Source organism: Oncorhynchus masou, chromosome 28 (genome assembly GCF_036934945.1).
Source record: "Oncorhynchus masou masou isolate Uvic2021 chromosome 28, UVic_Omas_1.1, whole genome shotgun sequence".
Lineage (NCBI taxonomy): Eukaryota > Metazoa > Chordata > Actinopteri > Salmoniformes > Salmonidae > Oncorhynchus > Oncorhynchus masou.
The window spans coordinates 45,761,386-45,776,516 of record NC_088239.1 but is presented as its reverse complement, the minus strand read 5'-3'; the positions used below and the strand labels follow the sequence as shown (position 1 = coordinate 45,776,516).

The following is a 15,131-nucleotide window of genomic DNA, read 5'->3' as shown; positions in this document are numbered from 1 at the left end:
CCACAATTACAAAGAGGAGTAACACCATTTTGAAACCAATTTTTACGACAAATAGGATATTGTTTTACAGGCTTCGTGGTTGAAGCCACACACAAAATAAACCAAAAGACACAACAAAATAAAATATACATTTCCCATAAATGTTAAAAATAACTGGTCTTTGACTAGAACATACAGTTTTGTGAATGAACAGCATCTGTTTTAAACACCCCTCAGTGTGAAATAGCTATTCATTCTTGTTTTAACTGAATATCAAAGGAGGACAAATAAAATGGATGCAAGCTCAGAGGGAAAGATCTAGTCAGAGAGAGAGAGAAAATAGAGGTAGCAAGAAAAAGGAAGAAAGAGGTAGAACTGTAGAAAAAGTGTAAAATCACTCATCAGCGAAATGTATAGCTCTCATCATCGTACTCCAGCTCGTCGTCATTATCATTCCCTGGCTGTCCGTACCTGAACTTCCTGTAGACCGTTCCATCCTGACCCATGTACACAATGTCCTCATCTTCGTCCTCATCTTCCTCATCCTTATTCCCGTAGCGCTCAGTGAGATCCACCAACTGGGCCTCGCGGAAATGCCCGCTGGAACTGGCGTGCCCGGCGGATGTGGTATTATGATGCCCGCCACCCAGCTTCTCGTAGCCACGGGGGGCCGTGATGGGGTCGGGGAGGGAGGGGCTCTTGGAGCGGGAGCGTCGGATGAGGAAGACAATGGTACCAAGGCCCAGCAGCAGTAGGATGGAGGTGATGATGAAGAGCGCCATGTTCCCGGCTGACTCCTCTTCATCATTGCGGAAGGCCAGGTTAGTGCTGAGGACGCACTCCCCTGTAGACCGGAGAGAAAGACAACAGACATGTGATCAGGTGGGTGAATACATGAACATGATACCTGTTACTATAAACTCATTCCAGACCTGGGTTTAAATAAAATAATTCAAATCCTTTTAGTGTTTGCTTTAACCATGGCTGGATTGCCAGATGGGTGAGGTTTGCACTTTTCAATCTGTTCGACAGCACCAGGTAAGTTCAATCAAGCACAGCTAAAGTACTTTGAATGTTATAGTATTTGAACTCTGGTCTGCTTGATTCTAAGGGGTATGCTGGTCCGTATATTGGAACAGAGCCCTGAGCCCACCTCTTGTCTCAGTGCAGTTGCAGCATTCTTGCTGCTGCTGCTGCTGCGCTTCGGAATCTCCCTCTACTAGCATGTCGTTCTGACAGCAGAGCAGACAGCGTCCCCCGGCTGTGAGGATGGCATGGGCAGGACAAATGGTGCAGTTGTATGGACCAGGTCCGCGACAGTCCAGACAGGAACCGTCACAGTCCTCACAATCCTGGCCAGAAGACCACAAGTGGACAGGCTGTCACACAAACAGGGTGAATCTCAAAAGTATTTTCCTTGATCCCTCGACAAAAGAAACAGGGGGTGAGTCTCAATTTTCTATCCTTGTGTCCTCTCTCCCTGACTCCTCCTCCTCAGAATATTTATCCCCTTGGACCTTCTCCAATGTGTTTTGAGAAGGAGTCAAGGAGAGAAGACGTGAGGAATCAGCACACAGGCCCCACCTCTAACTCCTATCCCCGCTACATGCTATAATGCACATGTGCAGATGTGAAAGGACAAGGTAAGTTTAAGCCAAGGGTGCAGAGCACAGGTCCTTGAGAGCCACAAACCTGCCTTTTAACTAGGGGCACATTTCTACCCGGTAACAAGGTACCGTTCTCCAGCCAAACAACACTAACAACAATCGATCAAACACGTTTAAGTTAAATCAGTCATTTAACACTGCACTCATTTCTGTATTGACATCAGGACGTGTGTAACTTTATTTGTGACTCATTGACATCAGGGAGTGTGTCAAGCCTGACATGTGTGACTAACATGAATCACATTATACAGTACAGAGATGGTGAGTGGTGAGTAATGGGTATTCGTGGTTACCTGTAGCACGGGGTATTGACCCATGTTGCAGTGGGACTCACACATTCCGTCTGTCAGCGTGTAGCCCATGTGACACAAGTCACACGCCTGAGATCCTTTTCCTGGAAATATGGGACAATTACATTGTTGGGCACTTGGACTGTAGCGTAGGTGGCATGACATTCCAGTGCATAGTTTTTTTCCCTGTTGGATTTAGCTAGTCAATTTAAAGACACAACTCAGCTAACAGATAACATTCTGAGAACCATATTTTCTTAGAGTTTGGTGAGAGTGTGGTTGTCCTATGGTTATTTTGCATACAACCTTTCTCTGTCAACTTTCTGGGAATGATGCAGGATAGATGCTTGGCTTCTCAACACGTTTGACAAAAACGTGACAAAAACAAAAATGTTCTTGGTATTTCATTACTTTAACAGATTTTTCTTAAAAAGTTCAAACACGGTTACATTTCATTTCAATTTTGGTCATGTTCTAAGAACATTCTCCCAATGGTTTGACACTAGGGAATGTTGTCAAATAGTTCAGAGAATGTTCATTCTCCTGAGGGAATTTCAATCTTTCTGGATAACGTTTTCTACAGGTTTCCTCGTGGTTCTATTTAAAGCCATGTTCTCAGAACATTCAGAGATTATTAAGAAACAACTTTCTTCTGCGGGAATTTCCAGTCGGGCCACACAAATCAGTATTCAACGTCCATCCATGTCTGAAGATGTCGGGGAATGACGTGGAAACTGGCCACTAGGGGCATTAGTGAACTCTGTTACTTTCAAGTAGATTATGGTTTTGCTAGGGCATTGTGGGCGGGGATGGCAGATGGGTGTGAGCATCTGCCTTTGGTTCCAAGCATCTGCCTTTGGTTCCAAGCATCTGTCTTTGGTTCCAAGCATCTGCCTTTGGTTCCAAGCATCTGCCTTTGGTTCCAAAGGTTGCACGTTCAAATCCTGCGATAGAAAGTTGTTTTTGAGGTGTGTTTTAAGCCTATCCCAAACCTTAACCATTCAGAATGAATGCCTAACCTTAAAATTTTGGCGTAAATGCCTAAACTTAACCCTAACCTTAAAACATTTGGAGTTAATGCCTAAGCATCTGTCTCTGGTGCCAAAGATTGCATGTTTGAATCCAGTGATACAAAGTTGTTTTAATTTTTGGTTTTTAGCCTATCCCAAACCTTAACCCTTACCTTAACCATTCAGAGTTAATGTTTAAATGTAACCTTAAAAACACTGAGAAATGTGAAGTTTGAAGCAACTTCAAAATGTGAAGAATGTGAACTCGGAGACTGTGAGAGCTGGTTGGGAATTTCAGTACTTTAGCATAATGTTTTCTGCAGGTTTCCCCGCATGATTAATGCCTAAGCAAACACATTTTCATGTGTCCCATCTGTGCTTGGAGGTTAAAACAATTAACCCAAACTAAGCTAACAGTGTTATTGAAACATTCTCAGAACGTAATTTAAATACCTTAAAATCGCCTATAATTTCCATTCTCAGAACATTAAAAAAACGTCCCAGGAAAGGTGTTGGGATCTATAGTGAAACATTCTCAGAACCCCCCTGCAACCTAAAAATGTACGTTCCCCAAATAGTGAAAAATGTTCACTTCTGTTCTCAGAACGTTTTGTTTTACCGGCCAGGAAACTTATGGCTTTGTTCCCAGAACCAATGGGAAACGAAAAACATACGTTTCCACAACTTCTAAGGAATCAGATGTGCTAGCTGGGAAATCTGTCTCGTCGTTCTCTGTTTTAGGAATAGGTCGATATTCAATCACTTGTGAATGCCAAAAACAGATCGATGTACTTTTCCCAGACCAGATTAAGGCTAATTCTGGACTAAAATGCATACTCAATGAAAAATCTCCATAGAAAGTACCTTTCAGTCCTGGAATAGGCTTAATCTGGGTCCAGGTCCGGGAAACAGCCCCTTCATGATTATGGTAACAAGTATTGACTGGGTTTTAAAGTATCTTGTGATCCAACTGTAAAAAAAAGAGACTAAGACAGACACACACACACACACACACGTCTCTTGTCCTCCCTACCTGAGCAGGTTCTGCAGCTCGAGTGACAGGGCTCACAGGTGTGATGCTGGCTGTCCTGATAGTGGCCCTGGGGACAGCTGGAGTGACAGTGTCCCTGTTTCCTCAGGTAGAGCAGTCCATCTGCACAGTTCAGACAGCCATCAGCCCTGCCCCCGGAACACTCACCGCAGCTTGGGTCACACCTCTCACACGTCCTCGAGGTCATGTTTCCATAGTGACTGCGAGACAGTGCAAGTCAGACAGGGACACCCATCATTGACGGTGTGTAGGGATGTGTGGATGTTTAGAAGGGCTTTGTGTGTGTGTGTGGGACTGTCTATTTATTGGTGTGTGTGTGTGTGTGTGTGTGTGTGTGTGTATATGTGGATGTGTGTCACTGTTTCTAGGTGTCTGTGTGGGAGATGTGTTTTTTTAAGACAATCATGGTACCAATATTTGCTTCTAATACGCCAGATGTATGTCCTTGAACCTTTTAAAATCCCACACAGTAGAAGTTACAGGCTAATATAGTTGCTAATGGCAGCCTGCAGTACACTGGTCCGACTTAAATTGGAGTTACTCAATGAGAAGTGGCAGCACTGAGCTAGCCTGCAAGGTTACTTCCTGGAGTAGCTCAAACTGTGAATGTTATGTCTCCATAGGACACCGTCTTAACTGACATAAGGAAAGTAATTCAGACCCCTTTGTCCACATTTTGTTACATTACAGCCTTATTCTAAAATGTATTAAATAAATGTTTCCCCTCATCAATCTGCACACAATATACCATAATGACGAAGCGAAAACAAGTTTAGATTTTTTCCAAATGTATTAAAAACAAATACTTTATTTGAGCTCAGGAGCATCCTGTTTCCATTGATCATCCTTGAGATATTTCTACAACTTGATTGGAGTCCACCTGTGGTAAATTCAATTGATTGGCACACATCTGTCTATATAAGGTCCGACAGTTGACAGTTCATATCAGAGCTAAAAACCTAAGCCATGAGAGACAGGATTGTGTCGAGGCACAGATCTAAGGAAGGGTACCAAAACATTTCTGCAGCATTGAAGGTCCTGAAGAACACAGTGGCCTCCATCATTCATAAATGGAAGAAGTTGGGAACCACCAAAACTCTTCCTAGAGCTGGCCGCTCGGCCACACTGAGTAATCAAGGGAGAAGGGCCTTGGTCAGGGAGGTGACCAAGAACCCGATGGTCACTCTGACAGAGCTCCAGAGTTCCTCTGTGGAGATGGGATAACCTTCCAGGACAACCATCTCTGCAGCTCTCCACCAATCAAGCCTTGATGGTAGAGTGACCAGACGGAAGCCACTCCTCAGTAAAAGACCAATGACAGCCCGTTTGGACTTTGCCAAAATGCACCTAAATGACTCAGACCTTGAGAAACAAGATTCTCTGGTCTGATGAAACCAAGATTGAACTCTTTGGCCTGAATGCCAAGCATCACGTCTGGAGAAAACCTGGCATCATCCCTACGGTGAAGCATGGTGGTGGCAGCATCATGCTGTGGGGATGTTTTTCAGCAGCAGAGACTGGGAGACTAGTCAGGATCGAGGGAAAGATGAACAGAACAAAGTACAGAGAGATCCTTGATAAAAATCTGCTCTAGAGTGCTCAGGACCTCAGACTGGGGGCAAAGACCACGACCGCAAGCACACAGCCAAGACAACACAGGAGTGGCTTCGGGACAAGTCTTTGAATGTCCTTGATTGGCCCAGACAGAGCCCAAACTTGAAACCGATCTAACATTTCTGGAGAGACCTGAAAATAGCTGTGCAGCGAAACTCCCCATTCAACCCGACAGAGCTTGAGACGATCTGCAGAGAAGAATGGGAGAAACTCCCCAAATACAGATTGTAGCGTCACACCCAAGAAGACTCGAGGCTGTAATCGCTGCCAAAGGTGCTTCAACAAAATACTGAGTGAAGAGTCTGAATACTTATGTAAATGTGATATTTCAGTTTTATATTTTCTAAAAACCTGTTTATGCTTTGTCATTATGAGGTATTGTGTGTAAATTGATGAGTGAAAACAATTTTTTAATACATTTTAGAATAAGGCTGCAACGTAACAAAATGTGGAAAAAGTCAAGGGGTCTGAATACTTTGTGAATGCACTGTCAGTGGTGTGTCCCAATGCTTGTAGCTGTGTGTTTGGGAAACGTCACAGCAATAAATATGAGTTTTTACAATTTCTGTGCCTTTTGTAGCCTCTTTGAGATATTTCAACTGGGCATCAATTGAACAACACATTACATGTAACCGTCTCTATCACTCCTTCTCAAATACTATCTGGTCTACTTAGCATTCATCAGGCCACGTGAAAGGCCATTTCAATCTCAGTCGTGAGCTCCATTGTTATTCAATGGACTGTACCTGTTGTCTGAGGTCTCAATATATTACACAGCACAGAAGACACGAGTGCGAGTGAAACAACACAATATGATGGATGGTCTGCCCAGACTCCATTGGTCCGACGGAGCATAGTGATACAACACTAAAATGTTGTGTTTGTGAGTTGCTGTACATGAGCCACATATACTGGAGTTAATGTTAACTGTTAAATTATAGAACTGTCATAAATAATATAAGTTGTTTTGGATCAAATAAAAATGGATCAAATAACTAAGCAACCATATCATAACATTATCTTCCAAAGTCAAAGTGACAACTGAATAACAACACTATAATTAAACCTTGGCTGGCAGGTGTCCACACACTCCTTGCCCTCTCTGAATAGGTGGTCCTTGCAACTGAGACACTCGTGGCTGTGTCTGCCCATGCAGGTGAGACAGGCTGGGTGGCAGCCTTCACATCTCTGGCTTGACTCATCTTGGTAGAACCCAGTAGGACAGAAGTCCATGCAGGTACCATCTACACACACACACACACACACACACACACACACACACACACACACACACACACACACACACACACACACACACACACACACACACACACACACACACACACACACACACACACACACACACACACACACACACACACACACACACACACACACACACACGCACGCACGCACGCACGCACGCACGCACGCACGCACGCACGCACGCGCACGCACGCACGCACGCACACGCACGCACGCACGCACGCACACACACGCACGCACACACACACCATGAAATGGTGGCTCAGGCAAAATTAACAATTTCCGATCATGACGGCTAGCATGGAAAAGTGTCTGTTTGTTAAATTTGCTACTGCTACTCATGAATTAAACATCTAAACCAGAGGTGTCAAACACAGGGTCTAATTTGGCCGGCAGGGGTTTGAGCAAAAAATAGGGGGGGACTAACTCAATACACTTTAAAAAGACTAAAACCAAATCGAAACTGTGTAGAAATGATAATGGACCTATATTCAAACAGTTTCTTGACTGTCCAGCATGCTAATACTTACTAGACAGCCGGGGGAGCATTAAAAATTCCAAGAATGATGGATAGAAGACTATTTTTTAGCCAATTTTGACGGCAAGGAAATATAACACATTATCACTGTCGCCCTCTGGACCCCAATGAAAACTGAATGCGGCCACCACGACAAAATTAGTTTGTCACCCCTGTTCTAAACAAAAAAACAACTTTCAGTGACTGTTTTTTCCTCTTCTCTTCTATTCTTAGCATTGCACTTAGCATGGTCTTATCCACAGCTAGCGTAACACTGTATGATCAACGGTTGAGGAATGAGAATGACTCCACTCACTCAGTATAAAATGGTTCTGGTTGCAGCTCAGACAGTGGCTCTTGCCCGGCCCGTTGCACTGCTGGCAGTACTTGTGGCATGGGTGGCATTCTCCAGTGTAGTGGCGGGGGGTGCACCTGTTAACCAGGGGGTCACACTGCCCGTGGGTGTCCAGTCTCTGGCCCTCTCTGCAGCTGGAGCAGGAGCCAGCGTGGGGCCCCGAGCACGTAAGACAGGAACCATCACAGTCTGGAAAAAGTTGACACAGAGAAACAAGATATCACACAGAAACCAGATACAGATACGTCACAGCACTGGGTTGCATGGAATCTAGATGACCTAGTCAAGAGTCTAGATGACCTATAGTACACTGGAGAAGTGCATACTTTTCCCCTTATGGTTGGCTTTCTTTATTTGGTGGGTCACATGAAACTTTCAAAGGGTTTCAGGGGATCTCAGTCCTAAAATGCTTGGGAACCACTGTGTCAAGATCCAAGCCTCCCCACCTTTGCACTGTCCAGTCCTGCCGTCCCTGTAGGTGTGGGAGGGGCAGTTTGGCAGACAGGCTCCGTTGTGCAGGGTGGCCTCTGGGTCTGCACAAGAGTCACAGTCGTCCCCATCCGGACCGTCACACTGGGCACAGTCAGGGTGACAGCGGACACACACGCCCTGCTCAGAGTCCTGGAAGAACCTCTCGGGACAGTCCATCACACAGCGGCCCTCGTAGAGGAAGTGGTACTCCTCACAGCCTGGGAAGGAGGCGAGGGAGGGAGGAATGGAGAAAGGGAGAGAGAGAGAGACATGAGGGAGAGAGAGAAAGGAGACTGATGGATTAAGATAGGGAATTTCTTGTTCCCTGTCTGGCCACCTATTGATTTTTATATTTATTTCTCTCTCTTTGCCCTTTATCCTGATAACGTATGTGACATCAACAGAGAGGTATATTTTCTGGGTGATTTAAATATTGACTGGCTTTCATCAAGCTGCTTCAAACTGTTACTGGTGTCTGCAACCTGGTCCAGGTTATCAGTCAACCTACCAGGGTAGTTACAAACAGCACAGGAATTAAATCATCAACATATATTGATCACATCTTTACTAATGCTGTAGAAATGTGCTTTAAAGCAGTATCCAAATCCATTGGATGTAGTGATCACAATATAGTAGCCATATCTAGGAAAACCAAAGTTCCAAAAGCTGGATATAGTGTATAAGAGGTCATAGAAGACGTTTTGTAGTGATACCTATGTTGTTGATGGTGCAACCAGACGCTGCACTTGACACATTTATGAAATTGCTTATTGAAGTTACTAATAAGCATGCACCCATGAAGAAAATGGCTAAAAACCTTTAAATCCCCTTGGATTGATGAGGAATTGAAAAATGTTGTGGTTGAGAGGGATGAAGCAAAAGGAATGGCAAATAAGTCTGGCTGCACAACCGATTGACAAACGTACTGCAAATTGAGAAGTCCTGTGACTAAACTGAATAAAAAGAAGAAACTATACTATGAAACAAAGATACATGATATAAAGAATGATAGTAAAAAGCTTTGGAGCACCTTAAATTAAATTTGGGGCAAAAAAGGCAAACTCTACTCCATTTCATCATTCATTCATACAAAACCCACTGATAGGCATTTACTTTAATTATTTTATTTTTTAATTGGCAAGATTAGCAAACTTAGGCATGGCATGCCAGCAACAAACGCTGCCACTACACATCCAAGTATAACTGATCAAATTATGAAAGACAAGCATTTAAAATTCTGCAAAGTGAGTGTGTAAGAGGTGAAAAATTGGTCAGCACGCTTATAAGGAAAGACATTTAGAAGCACGGCATTTACACAAATTGCTGATGATTGGCTGAGAGAAATTGAAGATAAAAAGATTGTAGGAGCTTTTTCGTTACACTTCAGTGCGGCTTTTGACATTATCGATCATAGTCTGCTGATGGAAAATGTATTTGTTATGGCTTTCCACCCCCTGCTATGTTGTGGATAAAGAGTTACCGGTCTAACAGAACACAGAGGGTGTTCTTGAATGGAAGCCTCTCCAACAGAATCCAGGTAGAATCAGGGCAGCTGTCTAGGCCCCTTACTTTTTTCAATCTTTACTAATGACATGCCACTGGCCTTGAGTAAAGCTAGTGTGTCTATGTATGTGGACGACAACACTATACACGTCAGCTACTGCAGTGAGTGAAATAACTGCAACCCTTATCAAAGAGCTGCAGTTCGTTTCAGAATGGGTGGCAAGGAATAAATATTTAACAAACTAAAAGCATTGTATTTGAGACAAATCATTCACTAAATCAACTAAATCTTGTAATAAATAACATGGAAATTTAGCAATTTGAGATGACTAAAGTGCTTGGAGAAACCCTAGATTGTAAACTGTGATGGTCAAGTCTGTCCTTTTTAACAACACTATCAACAAGGCAGGTCCTACGGGCTCTAGTTTTGTCACACCTGGTGTGCTGTTTAGTCGAGTGGTCAGGTGCCACAAAGAGGGACCTCGAAAAATTGGCTCAGAACAGGGCAGCAGGACCGCCCCTTAAATGTACACAGAGAGCTAATATTAACAACATGCATGTAAATATGCATGTAAGTGGAGGAGAGATTGACTTCATCACTACTTGTTTTCTTGTAAGAAGTGTTGACATGCTGAATGCACCGAGCTGTCTGTCTAAATTACTAGCACAGGGCTCAGACACCCCATGCATACCCCACAAAGACATGCCACCAGAGGTCTCTCCACAATCCCCAAGTCCAGAACAGATTATGGGAGGCACACAGTACAACATAGTGCCATGGCTACATGGAACTCTATCCCACAAGCAGTAGAATCAGATTTTTTTTTAAGCAGATAGAAATATACACCTTATGGAACGGCGGAGACTGTGAAGAGACACACATACACATGATAAGACGCCCTCTACACCCACGTACACATAGACTGTAGATATGTGACAGTAGAGTAGTGGTCTGAGGGAACACACTTTATATGTTGTGAAAAGTGTCACGAAATGCAATGTCATGTCATATTGAAATGGTACATAACTGCCTTAATGTTGCTGGACACCAGGAAGAGTAGACCTGTAATTGCAATCCTTAATAAATGACAAATATGCCATCACTACTCTCGTCTGGGTGTGTCTCACCTGTGCACTCGCTGTTGGGGCTACACTCCTGGCAGGCTGTGGGACAGTGCTGACACTCCCCGTCTCTGAGCGTGTGTGCAGGGGGGCAGGCCTCCACACACTGGTGTTGGTACAGAAAGAAGGGCTCCACACAGCTCAGACAGTGGGTGGCATTTTTCTCACAGGAGGCACAGCCTGTCGCACAGCCGCGACACACCTGGCCCGCTGCATACCCACTAAAAGTACACAGTGGGAGAGCACAGCAGAGAGGACGTTAAGTTGCACACTGGGGTTCACGGGATCATTCTCGACCCTTCTCCCCAAAGTGTGCACTCGTTCACTCCCTCTCGTGGACTGGTGGTAGAAGTATGGTGTAAATTGCCTAGACCAATCCAAAGCTTCTAAATCCACAAGGGGGAGTGAGCAATTGGAGAATCCACAACATTGTGATGGAGAAGAGCATCTCCGGGAAAGCTGTCATGACAACTGAGAGGGTTTGAGTAGGTATAGTAGAGTTCAGCAGGCACTCCAGTTCTGTAAAATGAAAGATATACACGCCATTTAGATAAAGAGGTGAATACATCACTATGTCATACAATATATCATCATTTTCCACAGCAATGATGTGTGGGGAGAGGAGCAATGAATCATGATCAAAATGGTGTATGAGCCCTGGGTTGGAACAGAAACCTGCAGACCCTGGGAGTTTCTAGGAGCAGGATTAAAGATGGAAGAAAATGTTACATTACAGCCTTGTTCTAAAATAAATCTACACATAATACCCCATAATGACAATGTGAAAACAGGTTTTTAGAAATGTTTGTCAAATGAAAAAAATAAAAAATTAAGTATTCAGACCCTTTGCTATGAGACTCGAAATTGAGCTCAAGTGCATCCTGTTTCCATTGATCATCCTTGAAATGTTTCTACAACTTGGGTGGAGTAAATCTGTGGTAAATTCAATTGATTGGCACACATCTGTCTATAGGGATTGAATAAATTGTCTGTAGAGCTCCGAGACAGGATTGTGTCGAGGCACAGATCTGGGGAAGGGTACCAAAACATTTCTGCAGAATTGACGGTCCCCAAGTAAAACAGTGGCCTCCATCATTCTTAAATGGAAGAAGTTTGGAACCACCAAGACTCTACCTACAGCTGGCCGCTCGGACAAACTGAGCAATCGGGGGAGAAGGGTCTTGGTCAGGGAAGTGACCAAGAACCTGATGGTCACTGACAGAGCGCCAGAGTTCCTCTGTGCAGAAGGACAACCATCTCTACAGCACTCCACCAATCAGGCAGAGGTAGAGTGGCTGGACGGAAGCCACTCCTCAGTAAAAGGCACATGACAGCCAGCTTGGAGTTTGCAAAAAGGCACCTAAAGGACTCTCAGACCATAAGAACCAAGATTGAACTCTTTGGTCAGGTCAGGAGGAAACCTGGCACCATCCCTACGGTTTTCATGTTCTTTCTTCAAGAGGGGCGTTATAGTGCATCGGGCGACACAAAATGAACTCGCCAATTGTCAGACTCTGGTTACCGGTCCGTATACATGCTCGGCTGCCTGGAACGGCTGCCTAGTTGAACAGTTAGGTATCCAAGTCGTGCAGTACTTGCATGATCATTGAGAAGCAAAATAGCAGTTAGTAGGGCCCCTGCATGGTTAAGACACAGTTTTTTTTGCCCCAAACACAAAACTCAAGCAGGAAGTTGCATGCCGCTGTCTAGACAGCATATCAAACACCAGCAAGACACAGACACGAAGTCTAAGCGGCGATATAAATGTTCATTTTTCATCATCATTGCACGCATTGGCTAAGCAGGAGGCAGACAGGCAGTCTAAGTAGTAGTGCTCTTTTTTCAGGAACTCTGTCTGGTGGCCACGATATGGCAGCAACTATAAAGATGACCCTACACCCTCACACAGAGCACTGATTGGTTTTGCGCCAATGCAACGTGTAGGGACTGTGTGCTGCTTGTGCAACTGCAATACCCGTCACAGCGGACAGGATGAGGTTGTATAGCCTTCATAATATGTATGTTTGGGAACGTTTGTTCATCTCGCCGCAGGATTTTTGTTTCCGCTGTTCAGAAATACGAGGCAGAGACATAGGCTACGTCATCACGGTTCAGAAGAGTAAAGAGAGAAACATGAAGGGAGGGGTCGAGTGTGAGCAGTAGTTACATAGTGTGCGTAAAATAACGCAGGCGCAGAAACGTGACCCAGTTTCCCGGAAGGGCGGGAACGAGGGCAAGAGCTCCGTACTAGCAGCCACAGACCACATAAAAATGCTATCCACGAGTTCATCTGACTAAGTAGATCAAGGGCCTCTTTGCCTAAATCCCGAGCTATCACCTTTACCATACTCATATGAACTCTGACCTCTGGCATTGACGAACACACTGTCCGTCTTGCAGGTAGAGCGGGGCCTTGCGTACCACCTGACAGCGGGTGCAGCGATGCTCGTCCACACACTGCACACACCCCCGAGGACACGGCTCACACACACCGCTCAGCCGGCCGGCGAACGAGCTCGCTGGGCACTTCAACACACACACCTGCTCTGCTGACAGGAACCGCCCTGGGAAGAGCACAGGAAGGATACGGTCAGAATACACACAGACGCACACGCAAGCACGCACACTGTCACGGTCTGCAATCAGGACCAGAACTGAACCAGTGGGATGTGCTTATCTTTCTCTTTTTTCGCAGGGTTTAAGGCGACCTCACTGGAAACAGACGAGCACACACTACACACATTCTGACAAATTGACAGGCAGAAATGTCGTCAGGCAGACCTTTCGCACAGGTTTTACACTGGCTCTTCCCCTCTCCTGAACACGAGTCACAGGAGGCATGGCAGGCCTCACACTCTCCTTCACCTGCAGGGAAGAACACGAGAAAACACCAAACAAGTCAATATCATACAGTACCAGGGGATTTATTCACATAATAATCATAGCCTACAACTACAGTTGTTGGGATTAAAAAGTTAAATTTTCGAAATGGCTTTCCTGCAGCAAGGTGCAATGTTAATGTAACAAACTCCCTCACAGGGTAAAGTGAAGTGCCAAGGTCATTAGCAATTGTCTAACAATAACTTGTGTAATGAAATACATTTCTGAAGTACGCCCTAACAGTGTGGTAACATCCATCTATTTTTTGGTAAATTGATCCATTAAATCTCACCAGTGAGGAAGGTCTTAACAGGGCAGGAATCCTGTTTAGAGACACACTCCCCCTCTTCCCGGCTCTTCCCCTCCTCACACGACACACAGTCGTCACTGTCGGGACCGCTGCATGTCACACAGTCAGAGTGACACTCTTCACACTCCTGGGTGTCTTCGTCTCCGTAGAAACCGTCCGGACACTCCGACACACACTTCCCCTCTGGGTGGAACAGAGCACACTTTAAAACATAACAGGAACACACACACACACACAAACAAGCACACACATAAACCCCCAACACACACTTCCACTCTGGGTGGAACAGAGCACACTTTAAAACATAAGAACACACACACCCCCAACACACACACACTTCCCCTCTGGGTGAAACAGAGCACACTTTAAAACATTTCAAGAACACACACACAAGCATGCACACAAGCGCGCGCACACACACACACACACACACACACACACACACACACACACACACACACACACACACACACACACACACACACCAAACCCTTACCTGATAAGAAGAGGTCGGTTTCACACCAGTAGCACTCATGTTCGTCACAGCTGACGCACTTTTCATCACACGGCACACAGGTCATCTCCTCCTCTACGCTGAACGTCTTCGCTGGGCAGTTCTTGTAGCAGCCATCTTGGAATCTAAACTCAATGCAAGAAGTTGGTTTGTGCCGTCTTCCTCCCCTGTCACCCATTCATTTACATATCACACACGGAGATATTGACAATTGAGGTGATATTCCATAAATTAAGGGGGGGGGGTTTGTTAAGATTAAAACAAGATTTTTATTCCTTGCTCTACTTACTTGTAAAAGTCGTCAGTGCAGGATAAGCAATGCCTGGGGTTATCTGAGGAATAGAGAAAAACTACACTCAGACATCTTCTCATCCTATTCCTCTCCCCGTGGCCCTCGCCAACCGTGTTCAAACTGTTAGATAGATAGGGTTCACATGGGTAGACTAACTTACACAGTACACACTTCTTACAGCCTTCCTCACAGGCCATACAGTCATCATACTCTGGATCCTCCACCTCACCTGTAGAGGGAGAGAGGGGCAGAGACAGAAAGACAGACAGATAGAGGGGAGCCAGACAAAG

At 44.9% G+C, this 15,131-nt stretch overlaps 1 protein-coding gene across 1 annotated transcript in view; it reads right to left on the bottom strand.

Moving 5' to 3' along the window:
• Positions 1-141: 141 nt before the first annotated feature.
• The window catches only part of pcsk5a (proprotein convertase subtilisin/kexin type 5a), a 37,076-nt gene continuing 22,086 nt past the window's right edge, over positions 142-15,131 (bottom strand). The window contains exons 24-37 of the mRNA XM_064942170.1: positions 15,002-15,070; positions 14,839-14,881; positions 14,532-14,674; positions 14,018-14,218; positions 13,627-13,710; positions 13,211-13,409; positions 10,852-11,066; positions 8,196-8,438; positions 7,711-7,938; positions 6,678-6,855; positions 3,980-4,197; positions 1,940-2,040; positions 1,133-1,331; positions 142-823 (exon numbers count right to left, since the gene is read on the bottom strand). Of these exons, the coding sequence (XP_064798242.1) occupies positions 381-823; positions 1,133-1,331; positions 1,940-2,040; positions 3,980-4,197; positions 6,678-6,855; positions 7,711-7,938; positions 8,196-8,438; positions 10,852-11,066; positions 13,211-13,409; positions 13,627-13,710; positions 14,018-14,218; positions 14,532-14,674; positions 14,839-14,881; positions 15,002-15,070 (2,564 nt within the window). The 3' untranslated portion in view covers positions 142-380. The remainder of the gene's footprint in view (positions 824-1,132; positions 1,332-1,939; positions 2,041-3,979; positions 4,198-6,677; positions 6,856-7,710; positions 7,939-8,195; positions 8,439-10,851; positions 11,067-13,210; positions 13,410-13,626; positions 13,711-14,017; positions 14,219-14,531; positions 14,675-14,838; positions 14,882-15,001; positions 15,071-15,131) is intronic.